The following is a 21,760-nucleotide window of genomic DNA, read 5'->3' as shown; positions in this document are numbered from 1 at the left end:
CATCAATTTAAAATTATAACAGAGTGTGGAAAAAACACGGAATGTAGGAGCACGGAATGTTTTGTCATTGGGAGTGGTTGAGACAGTTGTGTCTTTTAAGGGAATTATTGAATAAATATTTGAGGCAGCGGAAGATGCGGGCTATGGAGCAAGCATGGGTTAGAGGGGGGGCTGCGGGTATTTGAATTTGTATTGGATTGCTCCAACAAAGAGCAGGAACAGATGCGATGGGCCAAATAGCCTCCTGTATGATTCTATGACCGATTCGGAGCCAAGAGGAGGGATATAGTACTCCACGGTGTCACCAGTGGCAAGAGCCTGCAACTGCATACAGACCCAAAGCAATTTTAAAGTATTCCAGCATCTCACAACATCACATTAATAGGTAAATTCTATTAAAAGTTACCGGGTAGATGTCACCAGATGTAAGATGGATGTGGACATAATTAACATTGAAAAGCCTACAGAAAATGTTTACAGGGCACATGATTTTGACTGATTTTACTAAGTATGGATAGATGTGAGGAGCCCATTTTTGAAAGGCCAAATAAAATAAAATCAATTAAAATCAAATCAAATAAAAATAAGACATCAGAGATGAGAAAAGATCAGCACCTACTACCCTAATTCTTCCCTCACAGTATCCAATTCTACTTTGAGCAACCCCAATATTTTTACCTCTACTATCATGTGACTGCACTGCCAGATTTGGGCTGGTTACTGAGACAAATAAGTTTAAGTCCCATCTGCATATTTAAAGAGCACCTACTTCCTTCCTGTGGGTGTTCCGCCCTCCTGTTCAAAAGAGCAGTTTAGCATCAAGATATGGTGGGAAGGCAGCGGGATCAGAGTGGGTAAATGACCTGACCTAATTTTAACTGCCTGTATAGTACAGTATCATACTGCACTGATATGTCTATAATTTTATAGATTTAGCGCACCAGTTATTCTCTCTCTTTTGTGTTTCAAATTACATGCCAGTTCTTTGGGAATATTTAAGGTGACTTTTGATACCAGTTTGGTGTCTTCCTGAATATTTCCTAATTATTCAGAACAGTATCAGCCTGCTTTAAAATACAAAATTATTCATTTATTATCCCTTATGGTCCACATAATGGTGCACAGAAATGACAAGTAATGCGGAGTTTTAAAATCTCAGTGATAACAGTATTGGGTTATTATGTTGATCCTTAGGTTGAAGTGCTTTCTGTAGTGGCACAACAGATTCTCAGTATTCAACAAGCAATTATACGCAATCTTAAGACATTTCACTTTGAGGGTACAGAAATTTCTCTCGACCCAACATGTTCGGTCTTTATTACTATGAATCCTGGGTACGCAGGTCGAGCTGAGCTTCCAGACAATCTCAAGGTAAATATCAATTTTTTCCCCTAATTTTGTGATGTAATAAAGTATTGGACAAATGCTGGTATTTAAATTAACTTTGGAAATGGTAGCATATAATATATATTAAAACAAATTTAAAAGGCAGGTAAAAATGTTGCACTATGCAGGTTGATTTTCTCACTATATTTGTCACAAAAACATGTTCCTAACCATTTAAGAGCTGAAATATTTCTTTGAGGTGCTTTTTTGAAGTATATGCCTCAAGTTATTTTCCTTCTCCATTCCCTACAATAATATTTTTTTCCTTAATATGATATAATAGCTATGAGCTAAAGCAAAGATTTAATGCTAAGTGCCTTTGATGAGATGTCTTTAGCTGTTTTTGGAATTAGAATTTGCAGTTAATGAAATAAACTCCATATCCAGGTTATTTTTGGATTTGGTGCACAAAGGATACCGTAGCCCTTAGGGGGAGTGGGGGGGTGGCGGAGAGGGAGGGTGGGGGCGCTGAAGCATTACTGGTGTCACGGATTCAAGTGAAGGAGAGCATCCTAACTTGACATTTGGGTTCATTCCTATCATAGGGTATGAAGGGTTGGATCTTATTGATTTCCCTTTGCATTGCTGATTTCTTTTTAATGCATCTGTTGCTCTAATTTCTCCAGGCATTGTTCCGTACAGTCGCTATGATGGTTCCAGACTACGCTCTGATTGGTGAAATTTCTCTTTATTCAATGGGGTTTATTGATTCACGAAGGTAAGGAGCAAATTAATTTTCGGCTATTTTAAATCCTTTTACAACTTTTTAGAGTGGGACTAACTGGACTACTCTTCGAAAGAGCCGGTGCAGAATCGATGGGCCGAATGGCCTGCTTCTGTGCTGTACTATTCTATTATTCTGTGATTCTATAACAATAGCCATAAGTATCTCTTATCTGTATCTACCAGGACACCAAAAATCTGTGTGGGATCATGCCTGCCGGTGCCATCCAGTACTGACCCTGCACTTGTGGGATGAGTGGGAGGACATCTCATTACCACACGACAGATGGGTGCAAGTTCCATTTTGAGTTATGGTTGTTTATGGTGGTCGGAAACTCTGGCCCTTGACCGCCTTGGAGGGATTGCTCTTACCTCTCCCTCTGACACAAGCCATATCTTCCTTGACCCCCTGTGTTGCAGGTGGGCAATCTCTTTCTTAAAAAGGCTTTCTTTGGGGGTGTGGACTGCTTTTTTGGCCTAGACGTGACCAATGGGGCTTACATCTGTACATGTGGACGCTGGTATGTCTCACCTCACTGGGTATATCGTCCTCCACTAACACGCCAGGTCCAAACTGAACCAAAGAAGCAGAAACTCCTAGTGTAGGGAGCCATTTGCACTGGCCCTCTTACTGTTATTTGCCTTGTAAGTGGCAGACAGAGATTCCACCCCTTACAAGGCAAAGGGGAAACTGCCAGAAATGCCGTGACTCTGCCGTTTTCCTGTGGATTCCTCTGTTCACCTGCCAAAGTTACGGTGGAAAACCAGTGAATCGCCAAGGACTTTTGCCTCTATATCTATTTGATATTGGACCGAAAATTGCGGCCTCTCCAGGTGCTTATGATGTGTGCACACACCCGAAAAGACCTCGCAAATGCCGGTTCTCGGCGCGCAATGCGCATGCGGCAAGAACCAGTTTTTGCAATCTGTCAAAATGTCTTTTGACAGATCACACAGCATCCCTGGGACAAGGACATCCGCGGGGCAGAGATTGAGCTATTTGCCCAACTCTTGCCCAACGAATGTCCTTCAAACTCTTACACCTGGTAAAAACAGGTGTATAGCCTACTTTTACCAGCGTAAGCGTTTTAAAATATAGAAAAATTAAATGTAATCACTTATTTTTATATTTAAAAACCCTGTCCATTAAGGTAAATTTATTTTTAATCCTATTAAAACATATTAAAAAAAATTTCAAAAAAATTATTATTTTTCTAAAACATTTAATTAAACTCAATTTCAATTAATTTTAAATATGTGAGGTGTTTTTTTTAATTTATTGTGTTGTGTTTCTGTATTTTTTAGGGGTATTCTCATTGATAGTAATGTCAATTTGTAGAAACAGAACTCCCATTATTATCAATGAGAATACCTGGATGTTCATTGTTGGTCCAGGCCCATGTGATCCCAGGCTGCACTTGCGTACCTGGGTTGTATGTTCCCGTACCCTACACAGTGAATGGAGGCCTCCGACTGCAATCGTACCTTCCTCCAGGACCACCAGATATTTTAGTAAAATTGTTTTCAGTCGGAGACATTTGCCTGCAGGAAGCCTTCGACCGCAAATTTCCACCCCCAATATATGCATCAGTCATTAAAACATCTGATCACATTAATGAGTTTTACCTCATGAGCACCAGTAGCGATAATACTATTTAAATTTTTATTCCACATTATGTACCAATTAAATACGAGTCAAGCAATCAGACGAACCTGCTTTTTTTTTCCATAACCTATGATAGCTATAATCTAAATCTGGTAGGATTCTTTAATGAAGTCTCATTCGCTATTTTGAATTGTTCTTTGCCTAGAGGTTTCCATAACCTGGTTCTCCCACAGCCAGCAGTCAGATGAAGATAAAGCTGCGGGATCCCTTTCGATAGGTGGACAATATGACCTGTTTTCTCTTGGGCTTAACGCCTGCCTCTAATCTAATTGTACCCTGGAAAAGTGTGCATGAGTGGCAACATGGTCGTCACTGTGTATGAGTACGTCTCCTTGATGATATTATGGGGCCGAAAATCCACAGCCCTTCCTGTGTATTCCCTCAATAAGTCTGGCAGAAATGCAGTGGAAGGGCTGCAAATTAGGGCAGGACCCTAGGTCCAAGCATTTCCCAGTGGCTTCCATGAGATATTTGGAATGAAGCCTGCAACTACCCATGTCAGAGGGAGGAGCATTGTGACCAATCATACCGGCAGTATGGCAGAAGTAGTACCCACTTGGAGGTCCAGGCTTGGGCCTTCGCTTGGACTTCCAACAATAGAAAAAAATGTTAAGGCTGTTTTTTGATCCCCTTATTAAAAAAAATGCTACCGATGGGCAGCATTGAAACATCCTTGGGGTGGTGGTCTTGGAAACCACTGCCCAGACACGGCACCATAGGCTGCAGTTTCTGTCTTCCTTTGGCAACCAAATTCTAGAAATGGAGGTGCCCCCCAGGATTACTTAAATTAGGTGACCTACCCATGACCCCACATATTTTGGCAGGATCAGCACCAGAGGTCACTGATGGGTGGATCGACGCACTGCACATTTTCGGGGCCTATGTCCGCAAGTATACACCCGTGTCCCACATACGATGTTGTAAGTCTGCAGTGGCCAATTTATCATGGCCCATCTGCACATGCCTTTTCTCTTGGAACACAGTTTATATCTGGTTCACTGGGAGACTGGCAATACAGCTTAAAAGTAAATTTGGGAGAGTGGGCTTCTTGGGCTGCTCTCCCAAAACCCAGCCTGTCATGGCAAAAAATCTATTGTATGAATGGTGGATCTGTCGCACTAAAGCTTTAGTCTACAGTATTACGTGGTATAACTCTCTTTCTCAATAGATTGCCTGTTGTTGTGTTTCTTCATCTCTGCTAATTCTGAACATTATTATGACTCAAAATAATTGTGTTTGACAAAATAAAGTAAAAGTTAAAGGACTAGTGCATCTTTTTTTGTTACATGCTTCTCTTCAACCCCCACCCACCCATCCCTCCTCCAGTCTTTCCCAGAAGATTGTGGCTACCTACCGTCTGTGCTCTGAACAGTTATCATCACAGCATCACTATGATTATGGTATGCGTGCAGTAAAGTCAGTCCTGACCGCAGCTGGAAACCTGAAGCTAAAATTCCCAGTAGACAATGAGAGTGTACTGCTGTTAAGAGCCCTGTTGGATGTGAACTTAGCCAAATTTTTGGCCCAGGATGTACCTCTGTTTCAGGTATATATATATTTTTCAACTTCTTTAAAAAAAAATGCACTGAGAGAAATTGAGTCTGACATGCACAGCTGATTAATTGTGACCAGAACTCTGAAAATGATTATCTAATGCAGTAAGTAAATAATGCAGATATACAAGCCATGCACAGTTTGAAAGTGATGCAGCACAGCATTCAGTTTTAAGTAAAAAGAAAACCTCAACCGTTGGAAATATGAAGCAAAAACTGAAAATGCCGATCAGGCATCTGAAAAGATAATAATTTGGATGAGACCCAACGATAAATGTAACTTTTGTTTTCAGATATTAATCGACTGGCTTTGCATTACCTGCATTTTCTGTTTTTAGCCCAGAACGAGGTGTTCAAATCAAAACGCTCGTAGCACCATCGGGATCGACATGCAGAGTTATAATAAAAAGCCATTGTTAAAATATAATCTCTCTGTCTCGTTGCTCTAGGGAATTATATCTGACTTGTTCCCTGGAGTGGTGCTCCCTGTCCCGGAACGTGAGGTTTTCCTTCATGCAATAAAGAACAACATCAAGAAAATGAAGCTTCAGCCTGTTCCATGGTTTATTGAGAAGATTATTCAGGTCACTTTAAATTGTTTTAAGCTGGTGATCAGTCCGTCAGCCTATCCTTTTCAAGAAGCATAAATTAGTAGTGCTTGCTGATTTTTAATGACCATCTCCCTTACCCTCCCCAAACACTTTCAAATGGGAAAGTGTTTTTTCCCTTTTTATTACCAGGGACAATTATTAAGGGAGGCACAAACTAGACAGGATTCTTTTTTGATCCACAAATGGTTAATTTACTGAAGCAAGTCACTGTGTTATGCTGCCAAATAAATACCAACAAATTAGGGTGTTCCAATGAGCTTCACACTGTTATGCCAGAATCTAATTAGGCTTTCAGCAGAAATGGAGCTCACATGACATGGTAAAAATAACATAACTGGTTGGATAAGCCAGGATTTAAAAAAAATTCATTGTCGCTACAGATGTTGAAAGCTCATGTATATAAAGTTAATAAAATAAATTGTCACACTGAAACATGTGCATTGGACTTAAAGATAGAGAAGAATGCATTGAAAGAACTTTCAGGCCTCCCCTAGACATGATTAACTTATGGTTCTGCTGCTGCAATAACATTGCTGCCTCCACTATAGTTCATCGCACACACCATGCACTCCTTCGCCTTCTTTAACCTCCCTCACACATTCCTTCTATCCTTATCTCTGAACATGAGACTATTCCTTCGGCTGTCTCAGTCTCCTCCTCCGATATCATTTCCTCCCCCGCCAGCTTCCCTCCATCCCAGCAACTCTCTGTAGCTGCTTCCCTATCTTTTCTCCATGCCTCATGAGACTCACTACTTGTGTTAAGACCCAACATTGCTCTCTGAATCCAGCTCCTCAGCACTCGACTAACTCCACTCAACTCAATGTATGCTGACATCTACTGCTTCAATTCCTCAGGCATTGAGCATGTAAGGGCTTCATGTGACCAAGGAAAAATGACAAGTCTAGTTGGATGAGCCAGAAATTTAAACAAAATCAAATGTTAGTGTTGAAAATCTCTTATGTAAATTTTACAAAGTAATTTGTTCCTCTGCAGTATTTGGATTGTACTTGGAGATAGCGAAGAATTCATTGTAAAGACCTTTGCATTAAAACTCTCTCTCAAAAAACCTATTCATGGTCCCAATAACCTTTCCAACTACTATCCTGCCACTAACTTCCTCTTCCCCTCTAGGAATCTTGAATATGTCATCGTCACTCAATTCCACGTCACTCCCTGTTTTAATTTATTCAGTCTGATATCCATCCTGCCCACAGCACCAAGTTGACAAAGTCACTAGATATCACCATATATCAACAGTCACCAGATACCATCAGTTTAACATCAGTAATAGGTAAGATGCTTGAAGGAATCATAAGTGATGCAGTATATGAATACTTGGATAAGGAGGGACATATTAGGGACACCCAACACGGCTTTATAAAAAAGAGGCCGTATCTCACAAATCTCATTGTATTTTTAAAAAGGTTACAAGGTTGGTGGATGAGGGAAGCCCAGTATACATTGGGACTGAAATTCAGGGTCCGGATAAGGCCCGTTACCGCCGTTTTGCAGCGGCCATGCGGCGGAATCGACTGGCCACCACATTGCAGTCCAATGGCCACCACGATCCAAATTTACCTCTGGGATTTATCGGGCGGTCCCCACTTCCGCCCCGTTGCTGCCGACCGCTTCAAGCGCGTCATCAAAGCGCGCACCGCTGCTCTCCCGCGCCTCCATCCCACTCAGCGCAAAGTTTACTTTAAAAAAAATCCTCGAGCCGCCGTGCGGTGCCCCCGACAGCATTTTCTGTCAGTGCACCTTGTTTTTTGTGTGTGAGCCACGGCAGCACAGCGGACCTTCAAGGGGAAGACGCACTGCCGCGACTGCCATGTTTTTTTTTTGTCGGCCGACTTACTGATCATCTGGACAATTATGGCCCCGGGTTCGGCCGGGCCGCTAACAGGCAGCCTGGCCTGGCCAAAACCCTCCCTGGTGGCTCAGTGGCCGAACCTAAAAAAATCGCTCCTGGGGAGAGATATGGTGACGTACACGCGCACACTAACATCGCCTCTGCTCTGCCGTTGAGTGACAGCGGTGGAGACTCTGTCCCGCCACCACTTCCACCTCTCCCCAGCATTTACCGCCGCACTTCCGCCCCCATTATGGTCCGCTCAAAAAAAAAGTGCTGAAAATGGATCACGAATCCGCCTCATCGGACTCGATGGTAAAAACATCTTTTTAAAAAAAAAAGGTAGATGTGCCAGACTTCTGGCGGACCTGAATTTTGGCCCCATTGTCTACTTAGATTTCCAAAAAGCTTTTGACAAGGTACTGCATAAGAGGCTTCTCTATAAGATCGGAGCCTCTGGTATTAGCGGTAATATATTGAGTTGGATTCAGAATTGGCTGACAGGACACAGGCAAAAACTAGTTATAGATGGATTTGGATCTGTTTGGAGACCGGTCACCAGTGGTGTCCCGCAGGGATCAGTGTTGGGACCGTTGCTTTTTACTATTTTTATTCTGGATTTTGGGGTTTGAGGCACAATTTGCAGATAATACCAAGATCTGTGCGAGTGTTAGAACTATAGAAGATGCTCGTTTGCTTCAGGCAGATCTTAATATGTTTGGAGATTGGGCTCAAGACTGGAAAATGATGTATAACTTGGATAAGTGCAGTGTTATTCATGTGGGCAAATGCTCAACATTCATACACCCTCTAGGGAAAGGCATTAAAGATGGTGGAGATAGAAAGCGATATGGGCATTCTAGTGCATACATTCTTAAAGGTACATGAGCAATGCCGTGCAGTGATAGCTAGAGCAAATAGGGTGTTGGTATGTATTCGTTAAACAATTGAGTATAAAAGGCGTACTGTTTTGTCCTTGTACAAGACCTTAGTCAGGCCGCACTTGGCATACTGTGTCCAGTTTTGGTGTCCTTGCATGGTAGGTGATATTGAGGCTCTAGAAATTGTGCAGAAGAGGGCCACTGGACTAATTCCAAGTCTAAAGCATCTTAGTTATCAAGATAGGCTAAAAGAGTTGGGACTCTATACCTTAGAGCAGCGTAGACTTGGGGGGGGGGGGGGGGGGATCTGATTGATGTTTTATAAGATAATGAAGGGAATAGATGGTGTTCCACCTGACTATTTATTTCAATTAAATAGGTTAGGCAGGACCTGGACAAATTTAAGTTGTATAGGTCGAAATTTAAGTTAGACTTCAGGAGGTGGTTCTTTTCCCAGACAATAGTAGACCTCTGGAACATGCTGCCGTTTCACGTGATGAATGCAGACTCGCTGAATTTCTTCAAGCGAAAGCTCGATTTGTTTCTGGCTGCGGCGGAGATCACCTCTTACAGAAGGTAGGTACTGCAGGGAATTCAAGGCTAGAGTGATCTCCTGGACAAGTTTCGATCGCCTGGATGGGTCGGAGAGGAATTTTCCAGATTTATTTTTCTTTTCCAAAATTGGCTTGGGTTATTAAAAATGTTTTTTTTTGTCTCTCCCAGGAGATCACATGATTTTAGGTGGGGTGGAGTGTATATGTTGTGATACACAAGGTATCGCAATTGTGTGGGACAGGCTCGATGGGCCAAATGGTCTTTACCTGTCCGTCATTGTTCGTGTGTTCGTATATCCTGTGGGACTTTGGCTATGGTGTAATATCCCTGCTTGTGCTCTTCAACTTTTAAATGGCCTTTGATGCGGTTTACTACTCCTTTCTTTACTACCATTTCTATCACATGGTCCACCCCATGGCATTAATCATTCATAATTCCTTTCGTACCTGTCCCAGTGTGGTCAGCATATCTCCAACTATAAGTCCTGAGCCTTCAAAATCACCTCCCCCCCCCCCCCACCCTGCACCTCCCCCCCCCCCCCCTCCCCCGCACACCCCCAAACCCCCAACCGTCATTCTTCATCTACACGCTACTTCTTTGCAACATTATCTGTCATAGTGCGGATTCTGTCCACTACGGGATGCAATGGATATGATCTTTACGGCGCAACAACTGCAGGAGAAATGCAGAGAACAGCATAAACCCTTGTACATGGCCTTATTTGACATTACAAAAGCCTTTGACACTGTTAACCGTGAGGGACTATGGAGCATCCTCCTCCATTTCGGCTGCCCCCAGAAGTTTGTCGCCACCTTCCGTCTGCTCCATGATAACATGCAAGCTGTGATCCTGACCAGTGGATCCACCACAGACCCAATCCATGTCCGGACCGGGGTCAAGCGGGGCTGCATCATCCGTAAGACAAAGGTCCTCCACCAACCTGACCCCGCCACACAGCACTGCCCCCCCCAGGTCATCAAGATCCACGGCGCAGCCCTGGACAATGTGGACCACTTTCCATTCCTCAGGAGCCAATGATCAGCACGGGCAGACATTGACGACGAGGTTCAACACCACCTCCAGTGCGCCAGCGCAGCCTTCGGCCGCCTGAGGAAGAGAGTGTTCGAAGATCAGGATCTCAAATCTGGCACCAAGCTTATGGTCTGTAGTGATACCCTTAGAGACGTGGACCATATACAGTAGACACCTCAAATCGCTGGAGAAATATCACCAACAATGTCTCTGCAAGATCCTGCAAATCCCCTGGGAGAACAGATGCACCAACATTAGGCCAACATCCCCAGCATCGAAGCACTGACCACACTTGACCAGCTCCATTGGGCAGGCTACATTGTTCTCATGCCTGACACAAGACTCCCAATGCAAGCGCTCTACTCGGAACTCCCACATGGCAAACGAGCCCCAGGTGGGCAGAGGAAACGTTTCAAGGACACCCTCAAAACTTCCTTGATAAAATGCAACATTCCCACCGACACCTGGGAGTCCCTGGCCAAAGACCACCCTAAGTGGAGGAAGAGCATCCGTGAGGGCGCTGAGCACCTTGAGTCTCGTCGCCGAGTGCATGCAGAAATCAAGCGCAGACAGCGGAAGGAGCGTGCGGCAAACCAGACTCCCCACCCACCCTTTCCTTCAACAACTGTCTGTCCCACCTGTGACAGAGACTGTAATTCCCATATTGGACTGTCTAGTCACCTAAGAACTCACTTTTAGAGTGGAAGCAAGTCTTCCTCGATTTTGAGGGACTGCCTATGATGATGATCTGAAAACATAAGGTTAGTTTCCATATATATTCAATGACTCCCATCTTTGCCTCTCCTCCATCAACCTCAACTTCACGTGTTGCATTCCTATCCATTTGCCTGTTCAAGTTATGGATGAGCCAGAAGTTTCTCCAAATTGACCAGATCAAAATCATTCTGGTTAGCTCCAGTCAGTAACTTCTGCACTTCAATTCCTGATAAAATTTTCATTCCCAGCTGCTCACACAGGCTGAACCCCATGTGTCAGGATTGAAGTTGAGGTGAACTTCAAACCCCACATCTGGTGCATTGCCAAGACTGCCTATGTTGACCTTCATAATTTTCACAATTTCTATCTATGCAAAGGGTGAGACCCTCATCACACCGTTTCCATTTCCAGGCTTGGCTTTTCCAGTACAAAAGCAAAATACTGGGGATGCTGGAAATCTGAAATAAAAACAGAAAATGTTGGAAATACTCAGCAGGTCAGGCAGCATCTGTGGAGGTCATCGACCTGAAACGTTAACTTTGTTTCTCGCTCCACAGATGCTGCTTCTCTCTCCACATATGCTGCCTGACCTACTGAGTATTTCCAGCATTTTCTGTTTTTATTTAGATTTCTCCAATGTTTTCCTTGCTGGCTTTCTGAGCTCCACCCTAAGCAAACTCCAACTCCTTTAAAAATCATCTGGCCACATCCTATCTTGCACTAAATCCCACCGACCTGTCCCCCTCGTACTGTTGCCAACCTTCATTGGTTCCTCATCGCCCAGCTTATCTACACATCCCTCCATAGCCTTGGGCTAACCTTAGCTCTGCAATTCCTTATAGTCTTATGTGCCAGCTCGTACTATCCACTCTTCCAATTCTAGTCCTCCCTACCTTTTATTCTATTTTCAATGACAGAACCAGCACACATTACTGCCCCTGCACTCTGGAATTCCTAATACCTTCTGCCTTGCTACATCTTGTGCTACCTTCGAAAGCCTCAAAATCTATTTCTTCGACCATGCCTTCTATCACCTCCCCAACTCCTCCCCCAAACACATGCTCGATGTCCCAATTGTGAAGCATCTTAGGATGTTTCACTACATTAAAGATGCCTTTATAGATGCAAATTTATACATGGTAACTGGTTTAACCACACCTGGAGTACTGTGCTCACTTCTGGGCACCACACCTTAGGAAGGATATATTGGCCTTAGAGGGAGTGCAGTTTAGATTTACTAGAATAAAACCTGGACTCCAATGATTTAATTAGAGAGATTACACAAAGTAGGGTTCTATTCAATGTTCCCCCTAAGGTGGCTGTGCATCAATCCAGAGGTCCCGTGCAGCCTTGGACGAGCTGGAAAAAATATCGCGCATGCGTGGCAGCAAATTTAATAGGACCGCATACAAAAAAAATATGTTAGAGGGAACATTGGTTGTATTCCTTGGAATTTAGAAGCATAAGGGGTCAACGCTGCATCAGCCCATGACTGAGGAATTACTGATTATTGATGGTGTCTGAAAAGATTCCATCCCTAACTCTTAGTGTGAGGGACGATAATCATGTTGTAAATATTTTTTTTTAAAGTTACACTAGTATCCGCTTCTTTGTAGTATATATAAGTAGCATATGTCTTATTGCTTATGTATGTATCCTTTGTTTCTGTACCAAGGTTTCTGTAAGAGATATAACCTAGTGACTGAAATGAAGTATTCTGTTAATTTATACTTTGCTCCATCAGATTTACGAGATGATGTCAGTACGTCATGGATTTATGATTGTTGGCGATTCTATGGGTGGTAAAACCTGTGCCTTCAAAGTGTTAGCAGCAGCACTTGGTGATTTGTATGCAGGTAAGTTTATCAGATACTTATGCAGCAAGTGACCTGTTGCATCTTTGCAAAATAAGATAAATATATATCTTGCTAGCTGTCACAAAACTAATAATGTGTGTTTTCTTATATGACAATTGCTTGCAAAATGCCATTGTAATGGCACAATTCTAGGATTCAGCCAATTGAACATATCAGGGAATTTCCAACTTCTTCAGATAAAAATGCAATTATTTACAATAAAACTATATGTATGATGTACTTCAAGACTGTAAAGCAGGATTAAGGTCTTGCAGCTTTCCAGCTAGGATTTGACACATGTGGGCATTTCGCTGGCACAGTGGTATTTTTATACTGCCATGGGGTGAGGAATATTAGTACCAGTCTTACAGGTTCTATTTTGCTCAGCACTCTGACTGTAAGGACTAACCATCAGTGCTAGCTAAGGGTGCGTGGGCGGTGTATGTGTGTGTGTGTGTGGGTGGGTGGGGGGGTGGGGGGCAGGGAGGGGAGGAAATGTTTAGGGACTTTATAGATTGAAGCACTTCTGTGGTATTTGTGACTCACTTGTCTATTTTGTTACCTCCTGCTATGGTAAATATGACTGTGATTATGTCAGCAAGCAAAGTAAATGGAATAATGTAGCAGCACAATGCATTGACATGCAAATTTTGTATATATTATAATGTAATGGTGATTGATACATTATTGTCAGCTAACCCATATTAATCGTATTGAATACTGTATGGGATACATTTTTAATGCCTTCAACTTAAGTCATTACTTAATGTGTTCATTCAAATTCTTTTGCTATTTTAGTAGAGGCATTGGCCTGCTAAAATCAATGGGTTACAACTTCCGTTAAAATAATGGAAAGAGAAAGTTCAGACTAATGTGTTTGTGTGAAAGAGGTTAGGAAAATACTTTTCACACTGAGTGTTAGAGCACAGAATGCTTTTCCATGGGGAATGGTTCAGGCAGAGACAATTGCATTTTTCGAAAGAAAAATTAGATAAATATTAAAAGCAAAGGAAGACACAGGGCTATGGGGAGAGCACGTGAATTGGGATTAATTCTGGGTCGCAAAAAGGCACAGGCACGATGAGCCAGGTGGCCTCCTGCGCTGTAAACCTTCGTGGTTTATGGTGTAATTTCAAGGCTTGTTGACTTCCTCAAACAGAATTTGATGTTTGTGTATACTAAAGTAGATTTGAATAAGGATATATAAAGACATTTGTGTGCAATTTAACAGATATAGAGGTATGTGGGAGCAAGCAGAAGAATAGATTAAACTCAGTGGCTCATGTAGAGAATAACACCAGTACAGAATAAAACCAAATGGCTTCTGTGCATTCGATAATCGTCCATCACAATGAACTGAATTGTATCAGTGGCGTATGACAAATTACAATTTTCAGTTTGAAACAGGCTGCTCAGATATGCATATCGGGATCGTATGCCGGTTCTACAACTCCGCTTGCAATATTCAGATACAAATGGGAAGAGCATGCACTGCGCACGCTCCACCCAGTTGTATCAGGCAATCTGCTGGGGGCCACTCAAAATATGGTCCAGGAAGTTTTCAATTTGAGCCCCTGCCCTAATCTCGTTACCACCCGCCCCTCCCGCTGGCTGGCTGGAGAGCCGGCTGATTTCCTGCCATCTCAGAACTGGCAAGCTGCGGCATGCTAATAAATGGCGCAGGCCAGCACAAATGGGCAGATGGAGCGGCTGCTGGCTTTGTGTCAGTCTTGGGCACTGTTCAAAAATCCGCCCACACCCACTACCGTGGGGAGAGCTTTAATCCCAAAAACCGGGTGAGTTGGGATCAGGTGGGTGGCTGAAGAGTTTAAAAAACTGAATCCCAACCCGAACCCGCCTCTAACTGGAAAATATATTTCAGTGTCAGTAGTGAGTGCTGAAATAGAAAAATGCAAACTGAATTGGTGGACTTGAATAGTTGTGAATCCTCTTCTTACGTGTTTCATTTGTTTTATTTTTAAGCTAAATTAATGGACGAGTATGCTGTTGAATATTCTATAATTAATCCTAAAGCTGTAACCATGGGCCAGCTGTACGGCTCCTTTGATCCTGTAAGCCATGAGTGGACAGATGGGATTCTTGCCACAACCTTTCGTTTACAAGCAACTTCTGTTACCGATTACAGAAAGTGGATTGTATTTGATGGACCTGTTGATGCGGTTTGGATTGAAAATATGAACACTGTCTTGGATGATAACAAGAAAGTAGGTGGATGTTTATTGAAGAGTTTGATAAACTTGTGCAGAAATTACATTGAGTTACATAGACTATACAGCACAGAAACACGCCGTTTGGCCCAACCAATTCATGCTGGTGGTTATACTCCACTCTAGCCTCCTCCCATCCTTCCTCTGCTAACTCTTTCTTTCAAAAGGTGTTTGATAAAGTGCCCCATAATAGGCTTGCCAGCAAATTGAAGCCCATGGAATAAAAGGCAGTATGGATATGAAATTGGCTAAGTGACAGGAAACAGAGAGTAGTGGTGAATGGTATTTTGGACTGGAGGAAGATATACAGTGGTGTTCCCCAGGAGTCGGAACTAGGACCATTGCTTTTCTTGATATATATTAAGACTTAGACTTGGATGTACAGGGCACAATTTCCAAATTTGCAGATGACACAAAACTTGGAAATATAATGAACAGTGAGGAGGATAGTGATAGACTTCAAGAGCACGTAGACAGGCTGGTGAAATTGGTGGGCATGTGGCAGATGAAATTTGACGCAGAAAAGTGCGAAGTGATACATTTTGGTAGGAAGAATGAGGAGAGGCAATATAAACTAAAGGGTATAATTCTAAAGGGAATGCAGGAACAGAGAGACCTGGGGGGTATATGTGCACAAATCATTGAAGGTGGCAGGGCAGGTTAAGAAAGCGGTTTAAAAAAAGCATATGGGATCCTGGGTTATATAAATAGAGGCATAGAGTACAAAAGCAAGGAAGTTATGATGAGTATTGTGTCCAATTCTGGGCAATGCACTTTAGGAAGGATGTGAAAGCCTTCGAGAGAGTGCAGAAAAGATAGACTGGAGAAGCTGGAGTTGTTCTCCTTAAAACAGAGAAGGTTGAGAGGAGATTTGATAGAGGTGTTCAAAATCATGAGAGGTCTAGACCGAGTAGATAGAGAGAAAGTGTTCCCATTAGTGGAAGGGTCGAGAACCAGAGGACACCGGTTTAAGGTGATTGCTGAAGAACCAAAAGCGACATGAGGAAAACTTTTTTTCGCAGCAAATGGTTTTGCGATCTAACCTGAAAGGGTGGTGGAGGCAAATTCAATCGTGACTTTCAAAAGCGAATTGGATAAGTACCTGAAGGAAATAAATTGCAGAGCTGCGGAGAAAGTGTGGGGGAGTGGGACGAGCTGAAGCGCTCTTGCAGAAAGCTGGCGCAGGCTTGACGAACTGAATGGCTGTCCTTCTGCACTGTAACCATTCTATGGGGTCAGGTTTTGGCCGGCCGCTAGAACAGCGCACATCGGAGAGGCCCGCCTAATTTATAGAACAAAAATTGCGCCTAATACTTACCTCGCGATTCTCCAATAGCTGTAGGCCCAATTCCACCTCGGCACGGCGCAGCAGGAGCTGCTGGGGGCGGAGCTACAGCTCTGCGCCGAAAACAGTGCCGGCAGCTGCACGCATGCACAGTAGCTGCTGGCGTCCTGTCTCCGGGGTGACGACCCTATCCCAGGCTGAAGGGACGTCGCCCCTATCCCCGGCCGAGTGACCTGCGCATCTTACCTTGGCGGTGGGGCCCACCCGCCCGGCCTCTCGCTGGGGGGGGCCCCCGCACGAAGAGTCGGCGGCGGCAGCAGCCCGGCATCATCATCTTCTCTTCTCCCCCCCCCCCCCCCCATCATCATCTCTTCTCCCCCCCCCCCCCCATCATCTTCTCTTCTCCCCCCCCCCATCATCTTCTCTTCTCCCCCCCCCCATCATCTTCTCTTCTCCCCCCCCCCCCCATCATCTTCTCTTCTCCCCCCCCCCCCATCATCTTCTCTTCTCCCCCCCCTCCATCATCTTCTCTTCTCTTCCCCCCCATCTTCTTCTCTTCTCTTCCCCCCCATCTTCTTCTCTTCCCCCCCCCCATCTTCTTCTCTTCCCCCCCCCCATCTTCTTCTCTTCCCCCCCCCCATCTTCTTCTCTTCCCCCCCCCCCATCTTCTTCTCTTCCCCCACCCCCATCTTCTTCTCTTCCCCCCCCCCCCCATCTTCTTCTCTTTCCCCCCCCCCCATCTTCTTCTCTTCCCCCCCCATCTTCTTCTCTTCCCCCCCCATCTTCTTCTCTTCCCCCCCCATCTTCTTCTCTTCCCCCCCCCATCTTCTCTTCCCCCACCCCCATCTTCTTCTCTTCCCCCCCCATCTTCTTCTCTTCCCCCCCCATCTTCTTCTCTTCCCCCCCCATCTTCTTCTCTTCTCCCTCCCCATCTTCTTCTCTTCCCCCCATCTTCTTCTCTTCCCCCCATCTTCTTCTCTTCCCCCCATCTTCTTCTCTTCCCCCCCCATCTTCTTCTCTTCCCCCCCCATCTTCTTCTCTTCCCCCCCCATCTTCTTCTCTTCCCCCCCCATCTTCTTCTCTTCCCCCCCCATCTTCTTCTCTTCCCCCCCCATCTTCTTCTCTTTCCCCCCCATCTTCTTCTCTTTCCCCCCCATCTTCTTCTCTTTCCCCCCCATCTTCTTCTCTTTCCCCCCCATCTTCTTCTCTTCCCCCCCATCTTCTTCTCTTCCCCCCCATCTTCTTCTCTTCCCCCCCCATCTTCTTCTCTTCTCCCCCCCCCCATCTTCTTCTCCCCCCCATCTTCTTCTCTTCCCTTCCCCCCCCCAATCATCATCTCTTCCCCTCTTCCTGGTGCTGTCGGTGAGTAGAAATAATTTTTTATTTATTGTGATTTTTAATTTTTTTTTTAATTTATTTGGATTGATTTATTGGTTTATTTATCATTTATTATTGATGATGGCTCTTTATTTGTAAAAGTGAAGTGTTTAGTGTTTGTTAACCCCCTCTTCCCCCCCCCCACCCTCGTTCCCTACGCCTGATTTGTAACACAAGCCTGATTTTCTAAGTGTAGGCAAGGTATTTCTGAGCGTACAAAAATCTACACTTACTCCATTCTAAGTTAGTTTGGAGTAAGTTTTCACCGCCTAAACTTTCAAAACGGGCGTAAGTGGCAGGGCACACCCCCTTTTGAAAAAAAATCTGTTCCAAACTGAAACTGTTCTAACTGATTAGAACTGGAGCAAACTAAATGCCGAGAATTGCAATTTCTAAGATACTCCATTCTAAACCAGTTGCTCCAAAAAAATAGGAGCAACTCAGGCCGAAACTTGACCCCTATGATTCTAACTCTATCATCATAACTCTCTTTTCCCTTCTCCCTTGTATGTTTTCCTTACTACTAGGGGGATCAAGGGGTATGGCGAGAAAGCAGGAATGGGGTACTGAAGTTGAATGTTCAGCCATGAACTCATTGAATGGCGGTGCAGGCTAGAAGGGCCGAATGGCCTACTCCTGCACCTATTTTCTATGTTTCTATGTTTCTCTAACTTTGCCTTAAATGCGTCTATACTATTTGCCTCAATTACACTCTGTGGTAATGGGTTTCACACTCTTGCCACTCTCTGGGTAAAAGAAGTTTCTTCTGAACTCCCTATTTGATTTCTTGATGACTATCTTATATTGATGGCCTCTAGTTTTGCTCTTCCCCACCAGTGGAAACACACTCTCTGTCTACTCTCTCAAAACCTTTCATAATTTTAAAGACCTTGATTAGGTCACCCCTCAACCTTCTCTTTTCAAGACAAAAGAGACCCAGCTTGTTCATCCTTTCCTGATAGGTATAACCTTGCTATTCTGGTAGCATCCTTGTAAATCTTTTTTACACCCTGTCCAATGCCCCTATATGCTTTTTATAATATGGCGATCAGAATTGGACACAGTAATCCAAGTGTGGTCAAACCAAGGTTCAATGCACATTTAGTATAATTTCTCTACTTTTCAATTCTATCCCTCTAGAAATAAACCCTAGTGCTTGGTCTGCTTTTTTAATGGCCTTATTAGACTGCGTCACTACTTTCAATGATTTGTGCATTTGTACTCCCAGATCCCTTTGCACCTCTACCCCATTTGGATTCGTATTTTCCAACTAATATGTGATCTCCTTATTATTCTTAGCAAAATGTAATGCTTCACACTTATCTATGTTGAAATTCATTTGCCAACTATATGCCCATTCTGCAAGTTTATTAATGTCATCTTGTAATTTGTTGTAATCCTCCTCAGCATTGATTATCACGGCCCCCCCCCAAATTTGGTGTAGTCTGCAAATTTAAAAATTGTGTTTTTGATTTCAAAGTATAAATAGTTAATATAAATTGTGAACAGTGATCCCAGCACTGATCCTTGTGACACTCTACTTCCTACCTTCTGCCACTCTGAAGCGTGCCCTTTACCCCTACTCTCTGCTTTCTGTCTTGCAGTCAATTAGCTATCCATTCTGCTACTTGTCCCCTGACTCTTCAAAGAATTCAATAATATTGGTCAAGCAAGACTTTCCGTTTTGAAATCCATGCTGACAATTCATTATTATATTTTGGGTTTCTAGATGTTTTTCTATTTTTTCTTTTAGTAAGGATTCCATTGTTTTTCATACCACCGATGTTGAGCAACTCACTAAGCCATTGCCAAAGGTACACAAATATTTATCTAAGAAGGCAAAGTATTCAAAATAAAGGTTTCAATGTTCGACACCACATTAACATAACATAAGAACATAAGAAATATGAGCTGGAGTAGGCCATCCGGCCCCTCAAGTCTGCTCCACCATTTAATACGATCATGGCTAATCCCTGCCCGCTCCTCATAACCCCCATTCCCTTTTTGGTTCAGAAACTGTCTATCTCTGTCGTAAATTTATTCAATGTCCCAGCTTCCACAGCTCTCTGAGGCAGCGAATTCCACAGATTTACAACCCTCAGAGAAGAAATGTCTCCTCATCTTAGTTTTAAATGGGCGGCCCCTTATTCTAAGATTATGCCCCCTAGTTCTAGTCTCCCCTATCAGTGGAAACATCCTCTCTGCATCCATCTTGTCAAGCCCCCTCATAATCTTATACATTTCGATACAATCACCTCTCATTTTTCTGAATTCCAATGAGTAGAGGTCCAACCTACTCGACCTTTGCACATAAGTTAACCCACTCATCTCCGGAATCAACCTAGTGAACCTTCTCTGAACTGCCTTCAAAGCAAGTATATCCTTTCGTAAATATGGAAACCAAAACTGCAAGCAGTATTCCAGGTGTGGCCTCACCAATACCTTGTATAAATGTAGCAAGACTTCCCTGCTTTTATACTCCATCCCCTTTGCAATAAAGGCCAAGATTCATTGGCCTTCCTGATCACTTGCTGTACCAGCATACTAACCTTTTGTGTTTCATGCACAAGTACCCCATGGTCCCTCTGTACTGCAGCACTTACAATTTTTCGTCTTTTAAATAATAACTTGCTCTTTTTTTCTGCCAAGGTGCATAACCTCACTTTCCAACATTATATTCCATCTGCCAAATTTTTGCCCACTCACTTTGCCTGTTTATGTCCTTTTGCAGATTTTTTTACGTCCTCCTCACACATTGCTTTTCCTCCCATCTTTGTATCATCAGCAAACTTGGTTACGTTACACTCAGTCCCTTCTTCCAAGTCATTAATATAGATTGTAAATAGTTGGGGTCCCAGCACTGATCCCTGCGGCACCCCACTAGTTACTGATTGCCAACCAGAGAATGAACCATTTATCCTGACTGTTTTCTGTTCGTTGGCCAATCCTCTATCTATGCTAATATATTACCCCCAACCCCGTGAACTTTTATCTTGTGCAGTAACCTTTTATGTGGCACCTTGTCAAATGCCTTCTGAAAGTCCAAATAACCACATCCACTGGTTCTCCTTGATCCACTCTGTTCGTTACATCCTCAAAGAATTCCAGCAAATTTGTCAAACATGACTTCCCCTTCATAAATCCATGCTAACTCTGCCTGACTGAATTCTGCTTTCCCAAATGTCCTGCTACTGCTTCTTTAATAATGGACTCCCCAACATTTTCCCAACCACAGATGTTAGGCTAACTGGTCTATAGTTTCCTGCTCTTTGTCTGCCTCCTTTTTTAAATAGGGACATTACATTTGCAGTTTTCCAATCTGCTGGGACCTTCCCAGAATCCAGGGAATTTTGGTAAATTACAACCAATGCATCCACTATCCCTGTTGCTACTTCTCATAAGACCCTAGGATGCAAGCCATCAGGTCCAGGGGATTTATCCACCTTTAGTCCCATCATCTTACTGAGTACCACCTCCTTAGTGATTGTGATTGTGATAAGTTCCTCGCACCCCCCTCCCCCACCTCCTATGGCCCTTTCACTATCCACTATTGGAATATTTTTAGTGTAGCCTTGTTATTTTTTTAGCTGTCTTATGGCTTTTTCTACCTCGTGCAGTGTTGCGGTCTCACTGAGGTGGTGGCAGGTAGCATGCTGTAGAATGAAGTCAAGAACACTCGAGTCAAAGGCAGAGTCTCGATTGAGGAGATCTTTGAAGTGCTCCTCCCAGCGGGCCCTGACTGCCTCGGTGTCCTTGACAAGTGTTTCCCCATTCTTGGCCAGTAGCAGGATGGGGCCTTGGGTGTTTGGACCGTTGGTGGCCTTGACTGCGATGAAGAATCCTCGCACATCATGGCTGTCGGCCAGCTGTTGTATCTCCTGTGCTTTTTCCATCCACCTGCTGAGGCACTAAAGTATGGCGGAGAGGCACTGCTGGCGCGAATACACAACCTCATCTCTCTCTCATCTGGAGGGAGGAGAGCATGCCGGGAGATCTTAGAGATGCAGTGATCGTGACCATCTTTTTAAAAGGGGACAA

At 43.7% G+C, this 21,760-nt stretch overlaps 1 protein-coding gene across 5 annotated transcripts in view; it reads left to right on the top strand.

Moving 5' to 3' along the window:
• dnah3 (dynein axonemal heavy chain 3) overlaps window positions 1–21,760 on the top strand; it is a 292,437-nt gene that overhangs the window by 130,275 nt on the left and 140,402 nt on the right. For all 5 annotated transcript variants that reach the window (XM_070900963.1, XM_070900965.1, XM_070900961.1 and 2 more), the window contains 6 exons: window positions 1,195–1,371; window positions 2,013–2,104; window positions 5,102–5,321; window positions 5,778–5,912; window positions 12,721–12,832; window positions 14,816–15,057. In XM_070900963.1, coding sequence (XP_070757064.1) covers window positions 1,195–1,371; window positions 2,013–2,104; window positions 5,102–5,321; window positions 5,778–5,912; window positions 12,721–12,832; window positions 14,816–15,057 — 978 coding nt within the window. The remainder of the gene's footprint in view (window positions 1–1,194; window positions 1,372–2,012; window positions 2,105–5,101; window positions 5,322–5,777; window positions 5,913–12,720; window positions 12,833–14,815; window positions 15,058–21,760) is intronic.

Source organism: Pristiophorus japonicus, chromosome 15 (genome assembly GCF_044704955.1).
Source record: "Pristiophorus japonicus isolate sPriJap1 chromosome 15, sPriJap1.hap1, whole genome shotgun sequence".
Taxonomy (NCBI): Eukaryota; Metazoa; Chordata; class Chondrichthyes; family Pristiophoridae; genus Pristiophorus; species Pristiophorus japonicus.
This window is presented reverse-complemented; position numbering and strand designations above follow the sequence as displayed.